We start from the raw sequence: 12,778 nt of genomic DNA, 5'->3' as shown, positions 1-12,778 counted from the left end.
AAAATTAGAAAACAAAAGTCAGAAACATTCATCATAACTGGCCACAAAATAAGGATTCCAGCTTCTCCTCTTGGAGCTGTTCTACTTCATAGCTTGGTGCTCAAGGCATGACCATAGTTTCCTAGGCGAGTGCCATATTCATTGGGTATTGGCTCTTCTGCTGTGGGTAAGTCTTTTTCAATGGAAATTTCATTTTGGACCTAAAAAACTTTTTTTGAGGAAAGTGTCAATGAATTGACATTTTTCTGGTAGAGAAAAAGAAGTCAGGGTCAGCTCATGATTGTTTCCTTTAAGAAAACAACGAGTTTGCTGTCTTTAGCTTCCAGATATTTCCACCACAAGATAACTAAAATTGTGCCTTTGAATTCATGGAGCCTCATCCTGCACCATTGAAAATCAATGAGATCAGGCACAGGTCTTTGAATTCTTCCCTGATTTGTTGCTTCTGAGAGGTTTTCTAGTTTTCATTACCTCTTGACACCACTTTCAAATTTCTCTTCACAGTTAGTGTAGTGTTTTCTGAAACAGGAATAGAGAAGGGAGAGAAAGTCCTAAAAAAAAACCCCACCATAAAGTTTCATGTAGATTGAATTGATATTGGCTGCTTTCATACTCTTAATAGTTATTTCCATGTATATTTACAGACACATTTGAAACATAAAATTTAAGCCGTTAGTTCCAAAAAAGAGCAGCCTGTATGAGTGTCCTGACATTATTTAAATACAAGATGCACTCTGAACCATACTGATGGTCTAAATTCTAATATAGGTCATGTTATGAACTATATAACTGCTAATTATTTGGTAGACATTTCTGTGGATGAATCCTGAACAACTCTTTTTCAGTCTGATTTTTGTTGAAGTTCTAATTTAGAGCCAGTGGATCTAAATTAATATTGGATCTAAATTATTATTATAGATCTAAACTATTACTCGTGTTGTTGTTATTATTAAACTAGTAGAAAGTCCTTTCTAGGGGAAGGCTTAATTTTTATTTTTTTTGCATTTGTTAAAACACTGTGCCTATCTAGTGCTCCGTACAATATAAATGTTTTACATATCTTTTCTAACTTCTGATCAGTATTTCAGAATTGCTTTTTTTTATGTTTATGCTTTTGGGAAATGCTCACATTACTGTCTGCAAAGGAAACATGGAGCCTATTGTGTTTGTGTAACATTGTTGACTGTAATGGAGCTATAGATTAATTTATCTTGTATTGATTCATCTCTTCATGGAGATCAATCTTTCCACACTGAAGTTAGAGTCAAAGGCAGAACTCCCTCTAATGTAGACGTAAAGTTTTGCCCTTGCTAGAGATTTTTCATATTAAATTCAAGTCAGTTTGTTTACTTTTTTCTTCCCTTTCAGATTTGAAATTGAAATTGAGCCCATTTTTGCAAGCTTGGCTTTGTATGATGTTAAAGAAAAGAAAAAGGTAAGTGGTTGTTTATGACTTGCAAAAAAGTGACAACTTTCTAGTCATGTACCAAATCATGTTTTGCCGACGTGTGAGCAAAGAATAGTGAAACTGACAAGAAACAAAACTGATTGGTCTCTTCCATTATTTTTGTCGAGTGAAATGCAAAATAAGCACTACATATACATAGTGAAAAATTAATGTTGATTTGAAAATTCTTTTGGGTTTCTTAATTTAAGATATTATTAGTAAAGGAGATAAAAATGTTTCCAAAAATAAAGTGTGTTTTGTTTTGACACTGTCTCCTTAAATGTCTTACAGTGTTTTAACTTCAGTAGAGTCTTGTGTACTTTGCTTAATATTTAAATCACATATCATAGGCCATTTTTTATCGTCTCATTACTCCAGTCTTTTTCCTTTCATGTAGTATTTTGAATGGTGGCTTTGGCTTTAGTGACCTCTGGTGTTGATAACTAGCATATACTCCTTTAGGCATTAAAACCTTAGCACATTAGTGTTTCAATGTTATAAAGGTTACTTGGCCACCTCACAAATGGGGTTTCTTTCCCCCCCCCCCCCCCCCTTTTCAATTTAGCCTGGGGCCAATATTCTGAAAGATAATATTCTTCTCTGATACTCTGAAACACTATAATTCCTAATCATAGGATCTGAACCATTTATCTCAAGAGAGGTACAGTAGGCTTTAGAAGCAGCTTGCATTGTTCTTGTGTTTTTTTCCTTTCAATTTTGCCTCCAGCCTGTTCTGAACTATAGGAAACTAGATAATAGCATTTTTTTTCCTTATAAATGATATCAGCAGAGAGCATAGTGAAGTCTTTTTCAGTGAGCATGTGTACATGTGCAGTTAATGTGTCTACATACCCCAACTCAGTTTGAGCTGGAGTAAGCTAAACCTGACGTCACTTTCTATATGTGCATGTAAGCACAGTAATTTACTGCGCTGCCAGATACCACTTGTGTTTGACAGGTATGTTCAGAAGCACAATAGATTAGTCTACTAATTGCCATGCACATGTAGATGGTGACTGCTGTGCAGTAAAGCATTTTGTGTAGATGTGTCCAGTAGCAGTTATTAATTGTTCTTTGTGAAGACTTCACCAAAAAATGCAATAAATGCCTGAAACTAACTAACGTCTGTCTTAGATTTCAGAGAATTTCTACTTTGATTTAAACTCTGAACAAATGAAAGCAATGCTGCGTCCTCATGTCCCACCTGCTGCCATTTCTACTTTGGCCAGATCTGCTATTTTTTCTATTACTTATCCCTCTCAGGATGTCTTTCTGGTTATAAAGGTAAGAAAGCAGGGGAGATTAGGATGTTAATTGCTCTTGTTCTTTTATTTTAAATGGGAAGCAAGGACCTGCCAATCATACCAAGCTCTTAAACACATTGGGCCAGATTCTACCCTGAAAGCTGGATGATTATTTTCCCACAAGCACCAAAGAATTTGGGTCAGTTCAAGTATCCCCACTTTGTGCTCTAGCTTATTCTACATCAGACACTCTTCAGTGGAGAAATTAGTTGTTTTCCATACTAAAAACTGTAGACTGCAGTGTGGTAGGGTTTACACAGTAAATAGCACCTTTTTCATGAAAGGAAACAGTTTGGTGAATCTTTAAAGTGACCCCCCCCCCCCCAACAAATGGATAAAATGCATGTTCTCAATAGATTGTTATACAATGAAAATATCTATACGTTGCTAGAGCTGTCTTAGTATGCTATACATATTGTTTATAAAAACAAATACAAGATTTTAAGAATGAAAAGGCAAACAGTTAATTCTGCTAGGGTGATGGGCACACATCACTAGAGCAGGGGTGCTCAACCACTGGCTCACGGGCCAAATCTAGCCTGTAGCCCCGTGTCATCTGGCCCACGGGACTCTTCATGGTTCCGGAAATAAGGCAGCAAGAGAACAGTGGCACCACTCTCCCACTGCCAAATTTCTGGATCCATGGGGACCACTGGTCCTTGTACACTGGATTGGATGCCCAATCCCAGCGTTTAGGACTGGGCAGAGGAAATGCTGGGCTGCAGGGCCCTATCCTGGCATATGAGGGCTGGGTAGGGGCAGCACTGAGCCCCAGGGCCCAGTCCCAGTGTGGGGGGAGGATGCAGTGCTGCCAGGCCCTAGGTCCTACTCCTAGTGCTTGGTGCAGTGAGGGGGCAGTGGTGGCCTTCAAGGCCTGATCCTGGCATGTGGGGCTCAGTCCAGCTTGTGGACCCACCGCACTCATCTGTGCCAGAAGGTTAAGCACCACTGAATTAGAGTCTTGAAAAAGCCAGTTCAAAGGAATTGAATATCTGTTGTTTGTTTAGGGCTGTATTTAGAAACAGTTCGTTAATCAAAAGCACAATTTATAAATAAGTAGATTGATATCTAAGTATTGGATGTGTGAGCCCTGTTAGGTAGATAAACATCTAAGATACAAAATATCACCTACATTAATTCGTGTGAGATCCTAGAAAAATGCTGGGATATGATCAGATGGTAACTGGCCCATCAAATGTAGAATTGGTAACTTCTGGAATAACGTGGGAGAAGTCATAATTGGGGTTATTTCCTCCCTTTTATTTTGATATAATAACATACCAATGGCAGCCATACTCATGGTAGCTAACTGAAATGGGCAAATAGACCAGTTTTGTAACTAATCCCAGTCTGAATTATGCCCAGCTGCACAAAGTGGACTAAGATGTATATGCTTATCTTGCAGCCACTGGTTACATTACCTGATAGAGAGCCAGGTTTTGAAAACTCAGCTGACTCTGAGTCTATTCTCATCTTCTGTATGCCGGTTCTTACAAACAAATTAAACTTCTAGAAGTGAGTTAAGTCTGTAGCTCAATCAGAGCCAGCAAGAACAAGGCTTTTGTTAGCTTAGAGACATAGTCTGATCTTGGATTTTCCACACGTATCATTGCGCACCTTGTAAAATCAGGTTCTGCATGTGCACAAGTATTCACAGTAGCTGATTTTTACAAGATATGAGGCAGAGATATGCCATGTGTATCTTGAGCTCGGATCTAGTTAGAAGAGCTTGTGATTACACATTTGTGCTTGTAAAGCCAATGAGCTGAACATAGCTCGTAGCCATTTATTTAAAAGTAAGTTTTGATTTTTATCATGTGATGATGAAAAGGACATGGTCAAGGTAAATAAACCAGAAAAATAGCTTGCCTTACCGGTTGAGTTTTCACATGGGCCTTGTCCTTATTGTTCTTTATGAAATTGCTTTTTCAGCTGGCTGTGCATCACAATGTAAATGCATCTGGGCAATGGGAAATAGCCATCTTATTTATTCTTTGTTTTGTGCTATTATCTAGGTGCTCCAGACATGGAGCAGGATCCCATTGTGCTTGGCACTGTACAAACACAGAACAAGAAGATAGGCTGAAATATATTACAGTTTAAGTGAAATGGCTTGTGCATTGGCTGATGTTGTAAGGGCAAAGCTACTTTAAAAACAGTTAATGTGCCAACCCTCTTCATCACTCATCTGCCTGGCCACCTATTATGTGTCATCACGTAGGCTTGAAGCTCTTTGGCAGGGATTGATTGCTGTTTGGGCTGTATCTGTACAGAACCTAACACAGTGAGGAACCAACCAGGATGGAGAGCATCGATTTAAATAAAAGCAATTTAAAAGCACCAATTTTATTATGATTTAAATCAGCAAGCCAGAAACACTGATATAAAATAAGTTATTTTAATACTGTTTTACATTTGCTTTTTATTTTCTGGAGAAAGGTTGATTTTTTTCATCATTTTCTCACCGTTAAAGCATGCCGATTTGGAACAAAACGTTGACTGTACATTAAATTTGCCTTTTATTTTTGCCACTAAACAGCTTATACTCTAGCGAGGTGGATGTTTTCTATAAATGCCTGAAAACACTATAGCTTCAAAAGCGTTTTTTCAGATTTTTGGTGTTTCATGTTTAAAGCAATGGTTTTCAACTTGTGGTCTGCAAACCCCTGGGGGTCTGCAAAGTATGCCGGAGGGGTCTGCAAAAGATGACTGTGATTAATCAAAAGTATGTGAATACCCACACTTAAAATTTAAAGACGTTCGCACCTCCACTTGAAATTTTTTAGGGGGTCATCAAGTTAAAAAGGTTGAAAATCATTGAGTTAGAGGACAGTGAATTGACACCTTTCTTATTTACTAGATGATTCATCTTTTTAATTTGTGACTTGCATCCAGCCTTGCTTGGATGGACATTTGAATTCAACTAAAATGCACAAAAGCACCATTTCTATTTTTTTAGTTAAATAAATGTGTTGCATAGAAAGAAAAGTAAATTTATCGAAACAAATTTTGCACTTAAAACTTATCCAGCGATCAAAGGGGTTGGAGTGTTGTTGTAATAGTGTTGGCCCAGGAAATGTAGGAGAGGCAGCTGTATTAGTTGGTCCAGTAAGTAAAAGATATTACAAAAAACCTTTGCCTACTAGCAAACAAAAGAAGCATTATTTGTTGTTAGTCAGTTGAACAGAGAGATTCTCATCACTGTGTCCCTCAGGATTGTAGAACTAAAAGAACTCAGCCTCTCTCACCTCATTTTTGTTCATAAATTAGAAGAGGGAAACGAGCTTCCTTGCTTGCAATTCCCAATCAGCTTTTTGACGGTGTATAAATTAGTCATTGAACTAAACAAGCTGACTAAATTTAAATGAAGGCAATACTCTATACTTGTGGAAGAGGCTAACTGATATCTAAGGCCCTGTGTGGATAAATGAGGTGCGTATGTGCACAACACTTTAAAGCAGGCTAAATGCTTTTGCACCGCTTTAATGGTGTCGGTGTTTGCGTACCTTGGCAGCCTATTGCGTATTAATTCCAGCTGCTGTAGGAAATTTGGTGGCATAATGCATCTTAAATGACTTGGGGCGCAGCAAACTAAAACTCCTTCAAGGAGTTTTAGTTTGCTGTCCTTACAGCCGTGGAGTGAAGCACCGGGCTCTGTGCAGCTCCTCAGCTCTGCAGGAAGCCCTGCAGGCAGCCTGGCAGCAGCCTGGGAAGGCAGGCTTTGCCCAAGAAAAGTGATGAGCCTGATCTTTTCCCCCCCACTCCCCACCCCAGAGCCTGCCTGCCTGAGCCACATGGGGGGCTCAGTGCTTCCCTCCACAGCTGTGGTGCCCCCCTGGACCACTCAAGCCGGGTGCCTGTGGGGTGATCCCACCTGGTGGGGGGCTGGTGCTGCTGTGGTGGGAAGTACCAGCCCCCCCACAGCTCAGGGACCACTCTGCGCGCTGGCAGCTTGCCCTCCCCTCCCTGCTGCCAGAGAGGCAAGTAAGTCAGGTGTGTGCATGACATGGGGGTTTAATCAGCCGTAAATTGAAACTGTGTTTTTAAAAACCCACCACTTCAAATTAGGGCCCCCATTTCATCTACACATGCCCTTAAGATGGTTTATCACTTTACAAAAATCTGGTACTAGGAGCTTAGCCAGTGCTTTTCAACAGCTCAGTAGTTTTGACTTTTTAAAAAACTTCAGTAGCAAACGTGTAATGCTTGAATATTATGTTTTAAGATTAATTTCAGTATTTTAAAGAGATGATAATGTTTAGGAAAGAGATGATAATGTTTAGGATCTAGTGTTGGTTGTCAGTATTTTAAATAAGGTTATTTATAAGAAACGTGTGTTTATTATTTTTTAGCATTTTTTTTATCTGAATCTGTTCTGAATCTGTTTGAGGACAGTGATACTGCATATGTTAAATAAGAATCAAATTTAGGAAAATTGTAAAGTTGAGACCTGAAAGTAAAAATATAATGCTTAATTTAACTCTTTCGAAACCTTTGAAAAGAGGCATGTTTGAAAGAGGTCAGCCACTCTTGTACCTGCAGTTTTGCAGCAGGGGGGGAGGGTTAGTTTTGGGTGAAAAATCTGTTTATTTGACTGAAGTGCTTGTTCCTTGACTTACACCTGCAGCTCATTTTTTCTGACAGAATAGGAAAATAAGTTTCTTCCTTTTTTGAAATGTTATGCTTCTAAAACATCTAAGCTTAGTGCTTAATTTATTTATCAGTCTCTGATGTGAACATATCTCTGCCCTCACAACCAACCAATTTTTCCTCCACAGCTGGAAAAAGTATTACAGCAAGGGGATATAGGGGAGTGTGCAGAGCCATATATGATTTTTAAGGAAGCTGATGCTGCAAAGGTAAGAATTTTAATTAAATGATGGCTACAGGACCTTTGACGATATTTTAGTTTGGCCATTAATGTATTTTACTTATTGCCCTTCACAGGAGGGAGCTTTATTCACTATTGTTGCTGTTTCTTTTAGCAAGTGAGCACCTTTCACTTGGAACTTAATCACAGGGAGGTTCTAAAATATCATTAACATCATATCTGTTGGGAACTTGCCATCCTAGTTTTTGAATCGGGGTGATTTTGCAACCATATTTTCCTATGAAATCTTTTTTTCTTCTAATATTTTGTGAAAGGGGCAGGCAAACAGAAAGGGGAAAACTGACTGGATTGCTTCTCTGAGGTGTACAGAATACCTGTCAGTAAGGTACTTAAGCATTCTTAACTGGAAGCATGTGAGCAATGCCATTTGAAGTCATGTCCTTAAAAGCAGGCATGTGCGTAAGGGACTGGTTGAATTGGAGCTAAACGCTTAACAGGACTGAAAAAAAGGAAGCCTGAGCTCTAGTCTCATTTCTACTCTAGACTCTGTGACCACAGATAAGGCCATTTACCTCTCAGTGTTTCAGTTTCCCCTTCTGAAAAATGGAGATAATTCTAGTGACCTTATCATACTGTTCTCCATCACCAAAGCATCCACATGGAGACATTAGCAATAGCAAAGTCCATGGTAGGCCTTTTACAGACTAAATTCCTTAGTGTTTGCGAAGTGTCTGGAAATCCTCAGAGAAAAATTGCAAAGTAATGATCATCTTCATTATACTGTTGGTGAAGAAATAATTCTATTAGCTTGCTTGGAAATAAACACCCCAAACCATTTTTGATCAAAGGGATTTATTAATCCTGTTATTTCCCTTTCCTTTTTTGACTTGTTGAAATAAATATTTTGTTTGCAGAATAAGGAAAAGTTGGAAAAGTTGAAAAGTCAATCGGATCAGTTTTGCCAAAGATTAGGCAAATATCGAATGCCTTTTGCCTGGACAGCCATTCATTTAATGAACATAGTCAGCAGTGCGGGAAGTTTGGAGAGAGATTCCACGGAAGTAGAAGTTGGCACAGGAGGTATGGTACCTTGCATTTGTATAAGGAAGCGTGACCTGATCCATAGTACATTGAAATCAGATGAATTCAGTGGACTTTAGACCAAGCTCTGTATCCACTATTTCATCAGGTTTTTCCCCCCCTCCTCACCCTTGTAATGGTCCTGGCTAAAGGTTGAAATAAAAAGGACAAGGTCCATGATAACAAATAGATTTATCTTTCAAGGATTTTACAAGCAAACCATATGATATACTATTTAAAACCAGGCTGTGAAGACTGAGTGTGTTAGAGGCTGATGAACATTTTCCAAAGGAGTGGATTAATCTTTGTGAACCACACAGCTCATCTGAAACTGCTCTTCAGCATCCCCAAAACTGCCAACTTCATCATCTTCCAGCGCAAGAGAAATACATAAATCTCCACACGATAAAGACTTTTATAATAGCAATAAGGCACTGGGGTGAGGTTGCTATGAGAGGAGCAGAGGTATTCAGCTGTGCTTCATAGCTTCCTGATGCCTCAGGAGTGTGATTGTCTTAGCATAACCACCTCTTCTATCATGCTTATTGCATAATTTCTGAATGCAGCAGTTATCTTCTTGTGTAGAAAATCCTGCTTGAAACAAATTTTGACTCTTGTACAATTTGTTTTTTTTTTCATTTGTATTATTATTTTAGAACGCAAAGGATCTTGGTCAGAGAGGCGAAATTCTAGTATTGTTGGAAGACGATCCTTAGAGAGAACCACAAGCGGAGATGAGGCTTGCAATCTGACTAGCTTTAGGCCAGCCACACTTACAGTGACAAACTTCTTTAAGCAGGTATGATATGAACCATTGTCATTAGGATGATTTGGTTAAGTGCAGCCAGAATTGAACTGAATGGATAATTCATGGTGCATTGAGTAAATTTAACTTCTCTCTAACAAACTGTCTTTGAACAGTGTATAGTTGTATTTATTTTATGGGAAGCTTATTCTTCAGACAGGTTCTGTAAACAGTTTGTGCTTTGTTGATGAAACTCATTGTGCTTAACTGATTTATGAACTTTCAGCTGTCTCCAGTATTTTTGACTGGAGTCACCTGGGCCTGGCATTGTTATTATTTGGTCATTGGATCAGTCATTGATAGGATCAGATCTCCTGAGATTAGTTCACTTTCCCTCCAGTATTCTCTAGCATTTATTTAAAATTCAGGGTTTTCTCAAGTGTTCCTTACAGTAAACTTGTTTGTTGGAGTATTCACAGAAGCAGGCTCAAAACAGCTGGAGAAAATTTGAATTTTGAGTGAATCTGTGCCAAAGGCTATTGGAGGTATTTGTCTTTACTCTATGCAGGGGTTTGTAGCCTAAACTTCAATATGGTGGTTACTTAATCAGGTAATTCATAACAAAAGTCCCAATCTTTAAGGCAGTCTACTGAAATAACAGCACTGAAATCAAGGACAGTTTATCTATAGGTGCACAGTCCAGCTCTTCATTGGAAGTTGAGAATGGCCAGGGCTCTCAGGATATGTTCAGCACCAGAGCTGTAACTAGTAAGGTTTATGCCCTAGGCCAGACCAGCTGTAGGAGGAGGTGTCAGCATAGCTACACCCAGGGGCATCAGCCTCACTCCCTCGATCCTTGGTGAAGAGCAGCTGCTGCTCTGAGATGGGGGGTAAAGATTTTGGTGCAGCTAGCAGATTAACAGAGCTGCTGCTGGGTGTAGGAACCCCCTTGCCATAGTCACCATGAGCTGCTGAACTTCATTGCCAGCAGCAGTCTGCAAAGGTAAATTCAGTGGTGAAAAAGCTGACAGCTGCAGGGTCAGGAGGAGCTACACCTGGAGGCTGCTCCATAAACCACTAGCTGCTATCCGCTATTTCTCCTGCTGCTGCTGCTTGTGTCTTGCTCACCCACCCCTTGTTATGCTATTGTTCAATACCTTCCAGGGTTAGGTCCCTTGGGGGAACAAGACCCTTTAGTTTTGGTACTGTGTTGCTGACTGTCCACTTTTCTCAGCTGTGGTCCTGTATTTTCCTGCTGAGCAGCAGCAGCAGAAGTATGACAGCCTTTGGTGCTGAAAAGAGAGAGAAAATGTCAAAAATCAGTGGATTATTTTGAAAGGGAAACTATTTTGTTTTCAGTTAAGTAATGTATAAACTAATTAATACTGATCCCTTTCCTAATCCCCACCTGGACCAGCTGCTGAAGTAACTATACCTGACCTAAAACTGTGCGCTTCATTGCCTAGCCTTCCTTAATGCAGTGCCTTGTTAGAGAAAATTTACTTGAAAAATCATCTTTTGAATCTCTGATATAACACAGTAGAGCATATGTCCAGATCATAGTTTTTGAAAAAAAAGAGATTTTCTTTACCAGCTAAGTCCTTGCTATGACATTGTGAAATTTTGACTTCCTCTATGAAAAATCTGTTGGCACCTTGGTTTTATGAATGTAGCCATTCTTTCCTGTTCTCACTGCTGTTGGATGGCTCATGTCTGAATTTGCAAATATAAGTGTAAATCAGAAACTACGTCACTCAGTGGCATTCTATTGGTGGAAAAACAACATAATTGAAGGACGAGTGGGCCCTCTTTGATTCTCCCTCCCTTTCCCTACCATAAACTGTGGTTAAATTCTTCCTTTTTTTGCACACTTAAAGAAGGGTGGAGTTAGAGCTTAGTTTTTCTTATTTTGCCCAAGCTATGGAAGGTTTGGACCATTACAGAGTGGCAAAAGGAGAATGGAAAAACAGAAAAATGATAAAGAATTCCTGTGACTGCTTTGTCTTCCCAGTACTTGTTCCCATAATCACCTATATATTTTCCATTTCTGCATAAAATAGGGGAAGCAAACTTTTAATTTCAGAGTTGGCAAGTCAAATTTTCTGTTTTGATAAAAATAGGAAATTCTGGTGGGGAAAAAAACCCACAAAACTTGATAGCAGTTTTCAGGGTTTTTTTGGTGGGAGGGAAGCTAATTTCACTGAAAGTTCAATCAAAAAGTTCAGCCAGGTACACTAATATACTGTAAGTCAAGTATGAAGACATTACACAGAGTCATTTTTCTTTCCTCCCATAAACCAATAGGAGGGTGATCGCTTGAGTGATGAAGATTTGTACAAGTTCCTTGCAGATATGAGAAGGCCGTCTTCTGTTTTACGGAGGTTGAGACCCATTACAGGTATTAAATGATTTTGGTGGAAAATGTTTAAAGGAGAACTTTTTGGCTTTGTAAGATTACTTGGTAATTCCCATGTGATTCATAAGGAACATGGATACTACAGATGAAAGTGTCCCTAGGAATACATTTAGATCTAAAGCAAGATCTCATACACCTAGAATAGCTATGGTGGATGTTTGTCTGAGCCATATGTAAAAATCTCCAGTTACAGGGTTTCTGCCATGTCTTAGGTCACTTGTTAATGTGCTTGATGATCTTTATAGTTAGCTTGGATATTTCTAAATTTCTCTCCCTACAAATTATACTGAGTACTTGTCTTTCCTTCAGTGGATATAGAAAATAATTGCTTTTTTATAACAAGCTTTTACATGTTTGCTCCACCTCATTCTTCTCTTTTATCCCCCTAGATTAAACAATTCCAGTTCTTTTAATTGTGTCTTTTTTGTCATTCTCTCCTGAATGCTCTTCTTTTTCTGCATTGGTTTAACATGTTGTAGATATAATGTTCCATTTGAAGCCTCAGCAGTGCCAAATGCATTAGAAGAATTACTTTGTAGCTCTTACCCATGGCACTCAGCTTACTATATGCTAAAATAACTTCTGTCTTTTTTGCAGCAGCACTGTTGACTCATATTCAGTGTGTGGTTCACTGTAACCCCAAAATCTTTTCTGCGGTACTTGTCTGGACAGTTATTTCCTGTTTTGTATTTCTGCATTTGATTTATCTTTCCTAGGTATAGTTCTTTGCATTTCTCTTTACTGAATTTCATCATACCTATTTCATACCATATTTCCAATTTATCAAGAATCAACGTTATTTTCAATTCTAAACCTCTCCTCCAAGGCAACCCCTTCAAACTTCATATAATCATGTAGTTTAAGTCTACCCTCTGTCTCATCGTGTGAGTCATTTCAAAATGTTGAATAATACTGGGCCTAGCAAAAGACCCTGCCAGACCCCTGGTAACATGTC

General features: G+C 38.9%; 1 protein-coding gene across 5 annotated transcripts in view; it reads left to right on the top strand.

Moving 5' to 3' along the window:
* The window catches only part of DOCK7 (dedicator of cytokinesis 7), a 158,738-nt gene that overhangs the window by 49,792 nt on the left and 96,168 nt on the right, over positions 1–12,778 (top strand). For all 5 annotated transcript variants that reach the window (XM_059727904.1, XM_019489130.2, XM_006274711.4 and 2 more), the window contains exons 8-13: positions 1,369–1,435; positions 2,582–2,731; positions 7,530–7,610; positions 8,497–8,662; positions 9,319–9,461; positions 11,712–11,805. In XM_059727904.1, the coding sequence (XP_059583887.1) occupies positions 1,369–1,435; positions 2,582–2,731; positions 7,530–7,610; positions 8,497–8,662; positions 9,319–9,461; positions 11,712–11,805 (701 nt within the window). The remainder of the gene's footprint in view (positions 1–1,368; positions 1,436–2,581; positions 2,732–7,529; positions 7,611–8,496; positions 8,663–9,318; positions 9,462–11,711; positions 11,806–12,778) is intronic.

The sequence above is a fragment of the Alligator mississippiensis genome, chromosome 5 (assembly GCF_030867095.1).
Source record: "Alligator mississippiensis isolate rAllMis1 chromosome 5, rAllMis1, whole genome shotgun sequence".
NCBI classification, from domain to species: Eukaryota; Metazoa; Chordata; order Crocodylia; family Alligatoridae; genus Alligator; species Alligator mississippiensis.
The sequence above is the reverse complement of the archived record's forward strand: the minus strand, read 5'-3'. Positions and strand labels throughout refer to the sequence as shown.